The sequence below is a fragment of the Corvus brachyrhynchos genome, unplaced genomic scaffold, assembly GCF_000691975.1.
Source record: "Corvus brachyrhynchos isolate BGI_N302 unplaced genomic scaffold, ASM69197v1 scaffold597, whole genome shotgun sequence".
Lineage (NCBI taxonomy): Eukaryota > Metazoa > Chordata > Aves > Passeriformes > Corvidae > Corvus > Corvus brachyrhynchos.
The window spans coordinates 765,224-769,417 of record NW_008239000.1 but is presented as its reverse complement, the minus strand read 5'-3'; the positions used below and the strand labels follow the sequence as shown (position 1 = coordinate 769,417).

At 48.6% G+C, this 4,194-nt stretch overlaps 1 protein-coding gene across 1 annotated transcript in view; it reads right to left on the bottom strand.

The window, feature by feature from the left end:
* Window positions 1-2,730, bottom strand: part of GRSF1 (G-rich RNA sequence binding factor 1) — a 9,950-nt gene extending 7,220 nt beyond the window's left edge. Inside the window, 2 exon segments of the mRNA XM_017738944.1 lie at window positions 1,859-1,956; window positions 2,496-2,730. Coding sequence (XP_017594433.1) covers window positions 1,859-1,956; window positions 2,496-2,730 — 333 coding nt within the window.
* Window positions 2,731-4,194: the final 1,464 nt, after the last annotated feature.

Sequence of the window (4,194 nt, the reverse complement as noted above, 5' to 3'; positions counted from 1 at the left end):
TTTTCCTGTCGCGGAGCTGTGTCCTAGAATGGCCTGGGTTGGAACGGAACTTAAAGATCATCCCGCTCCACCCCCTGCCATGGGCAGGGACAACTTCCACTACACCAGGTTGCTCCAAGGCCTGTCCAGCCTGGACATGAACGCTTCCAGGGATCGGGCAGCCACAGTTTTTCTGGGCAACCTGGTGCTGGGGCCTCACAGGGAAGAATTTATTCCCACTAGCCCATCTAACCGTGCCTTCTGTCAGTGTCAAGCCATTGCCCCATGGCCTGTCACTCCAAGCCCTTGTAAGTAGTCTCCGTCTTTCTTGCAGGCTCCCTTCAGGCACAGGAAGGCTGCAGTTGGGTCACCCTGAAGCTTTTCTTTTCCAGGCTGAAAAAACCCTAATTCTCCTAGCTTTTCCTCATAGTAGAGATGCTCCCTTCTTCTTATAACCTTGGTGGCCTCCTCTGGGCTCACTCCAATGGGTCACTGTCCTTCCAGTGCTGAGGACCCCGGAGCTGAATGCAGCACTGCAGGTGGGGTCCCACCTGAGCAGGGCAGAGGGGAGGAATCCCCCCCTCCCCTGCTGCCCGTGCTGTGAGGATGAGCCCAAGACACAGATGGTTTCTTGCAAAATGAAGTTTTAAGTTGGGCTTCATCACTGACAAGCTTTTTACACCCCTTCCCTGGAGACTGATTTTCCAAGAGAGATGATTTTGTCCCCCTCACTCCCATCCCTGGTTGAAGGTCTCAGATGCAGCACTGGCTGAACCTGTTGGTGAAGAACATTCCCCTTCCAGGTGGAGACAGTCCTGCTGTCATTGCTGCATCCAAGAGGGATAAGGGGAAAAGAGCTGGCACCGGCTTAAGTGCACACATGGGGAAGGTAGGTCATGCTGAGCCCAGGAAAAATTTTTTCGGATGAAACAAAATGAGTAGGAAAAGGCAAGCCAAAATCCCGAAGCACAACAGTGGAGGAACCCAAGGAAGGGCTGTGGAGGCTCAGATCCAGGGTATTCAGGCAGGTATCCAAGCAGCTGGCCAGAAGGAGGATGTGCCAGGCCAAGCAGGACCCCAGCATGAGGAAGATGATGAGAGCCATGACAGCCAAGATACTCCTCTGTTTTCCAGCACGCTGTAGTGGTAGCCTGGGGATCGCCAAGTAAGAGTTGCAATTTCAAGCCACTGCAAACTATCAAACCCAAAATACAATCCTGGGTTTTTCAGCACAAGTGTTTCATCTTCTTGTGCTGCCAACACACTCATTTATCAGAAGCCTTGAACGTTTCTTATCACCATTTTGAAAATGTGAACAAGCTACTTTATGTCACCCTCTTGTTGCTGGCTGGTGCTTTTGTAAACTATTCCTTGTAACAAACTTTCACATGACAGACTATAACCCTGAGAATAGCACCGCCTCCTGCCAACAGCACTCTCAACCCTTCTGAATTTTGAAGGTAAATCATGTACTATGCACATTTTCAAAGGAATGTTGACCTCGGTGCTCAAGTGGTTCACATTCCAGTTTTTCATAGCCTACTTGCCAGGTTTCTCTTCAAATCCTTCTTTAAGTAAGCAAGCAAATGCTATAGGAGAAAAAAAAAATTAAGATAACTGCAGGAATTCATCTTGAGCACTTATCTGTATCTAGATTGGCTTTTGTGCTTTCAGTTGAATAAGCAGATCCCTAAACCTTAGGGACCAAGAGAATGTTAGGTGCATTTTTCTCTTGTGACCCAAGCAGGGTGCAAGGAAGAGTCTCTTGAAGGGATGCACATCTTCCACCCATTTTCCCTTTGATTTGCTTTCTTGGCAAGTGCAGGAAAAAACACCCACTGCTGTTTGTCTGGCAGCTTGTCAGGTTTGTGAGAGTTACCTTTAGAGGGCACCATGTTGTTGGGCAACTGCTGGCACTGAAGTTTCCATGGAATCTCAGAGCTTCCTTAGTTACATGATGGATCAGAGCCTCCGCACCTATGGTAGAATATAAAGGTCACCCTAGGACAAGAGAATTTGCATTTTGTCACTCGACAGAACTGCTGTTGAATGAAGTCAGCTTAGGAGAGGGAATCTGCCTCCATACAAATCGAAAATCCCAGGAGATGCCTCCATACTGCTGTGGACCAAGAATTTATCTGCCTTGGAAAATTTATCTACCTGGGAGGACGCCTTTTTCATTAATAATGTCAAACAGGCTGCTGTTAAGAATACTTGATACCAGCTATTCTTTAGTTTGATAAGACTAAAATTGATGATCAGAAAATCATCAGATGTGTTATAAAACAAGGGTTTATCTTACACTGGGAAACATTCCTTATCCCTCTGTGTAATCTGCTGTCAAGAAAAATTTACCTTCTGTTCTCTTGTGGTATTTTCCAAAATTATTTATACGCCGTGTTATTTTTCCAAACAAAATGTTGCTTCCCCTTTTTTGTATTCCCGATCCTATGTGCGTGTTAAGTTTTGTGATCTCAATTTTCATGCTGCTTTCAGCTGGAATGTCCTGTGTTTACCGAGCCGTGCTGAAAAGCTGAGAACTTCAGGACCAAAGCACTCGTCGGCTGGAGGGCTCTTCCAGAGGAATTCCTTAGGCTCTGCAGCGCACTGGATAAGCGGAGATGACAGAGGCGAGGCCACGGGAGCGAGGGCCGAGCCTCCCGCGGCGCAGCGGAGCGGGTCGGCCCTTACGTAAGGCTGCAGCTCCCTGCCAGCCCCTCGGGTCGGCGGCGGCTGAGGAGAGCCCTTCATGTGACCCTCAGCCATCCCCAACAGCCCAATATTAATGTGGGACACAAAGCCTGCACGTTACATAAGCGTCTCTCCTGGCCAAGTATCTCCTACTGCAGTAACCAACATTTAATTTTAACTTGCCGCTAAAATAAAACGCTCTGTGGGTAGAAGGAAGTGTATGGGTGGGAACAGGGAATGGAGGTTATTCGTGCCCCAACAGGAATGTGCCAGAAAGATCAGTGATGTATTTTTGTTTGATTTACATAGCCAACTTAGTCTGACAGCATCTGTTACAAAGTGCCCCAAGACCCATTCCATGCTTTGGTTGATACAGCCAAAAGGAGAACTGCAAACGCTGGGAAATGCTTTTTAATTACACCTTTGCTGCCCAGTAAAACACTGGATTTTAAAGGTGTCCTAAAAACAGCAGTGTAATTTTAATTTACTTAGAAATGCACTGACCTGGCATTTTGACTTAGTCTGAAGGACAGAGATAGAAAGTGGAAAATGCAGTTTCAGCATGTAAAAATGTGAGGGAAGCAGATGACTGTCAGTGTGGGCACCTAAGGCGTTTAGAGCTGAAACCCCTGATGTGCCCTATAGAAACTTAAGTGTTGTGTGGGATTGTAGCCTGTTTCGATGTGCTGAATTTGCCTGATCAATCTGGAAGTCATCAGGTTTTCCTCTGGCTTACCTGCCACAGTGTGAGGTTTTCAGGATGGCCGAATCCCCTTGCGCCAGGAGGGAATCCCTGGGGGTCACGTTTCCTGTCCTCTGCACTCCCCGAAATCTGGCTTCTTAGTGATCTAAACAGAGCCAGATTTTCGTGTGAAAATTATACCTTGGGATTGCAATTTCTGCCATAAAGAGCACTGGTATGTGGCTATATCTGCCTGCCAAGGATTTCTTAGCAAAACTGCAGGGTTTTCAGCTCAGCAATTTACTTTTTTTCTACCTCAGCTGCCCATAGTGTCACCTGAGGCGTGCCCCTCCTTTGCTGACCACTTGCCCTCACCAGCCCAGTTAAAAATTGCTCACAAATCAAATATTAAGAAACACTAGAATCCATTTTGTCACGTTTCATTTAAAAAGGGTTCAGTGAGGAGGGCAGAAATGCCGGTTAATATCTTTCTCTTCTTTTTCTGGTGCTGGTGGTGACGACCTGTGGGCTGGTACCTGACCCCCTTTGTCCTGAGGGCTGAGGGGAGAAGGGGGGCTCTGGAGGGGCAGGGAGTGCCCGTTTCCAGACAAATGTCTTGGGGGGGGGAGGTTCATGGGAGTCTCTGAAGAGAAAGGGAGCTTTGGAGGGGCAGGAGATCCCCGTTTCCATGGAGGTGTCTTGGGGGCACTCACACGGAGATCTCTGAGGGGAGGCCTGAGTGGGATGGCCGTGCCCGGGGCCGTGAGGGGACGCCTGGGGGGGAGCCCCCGGCCGTGAGGGGAGGCGGGCGGTGTGGGAGCCCCGCAGCTGTGAGGGAGGAG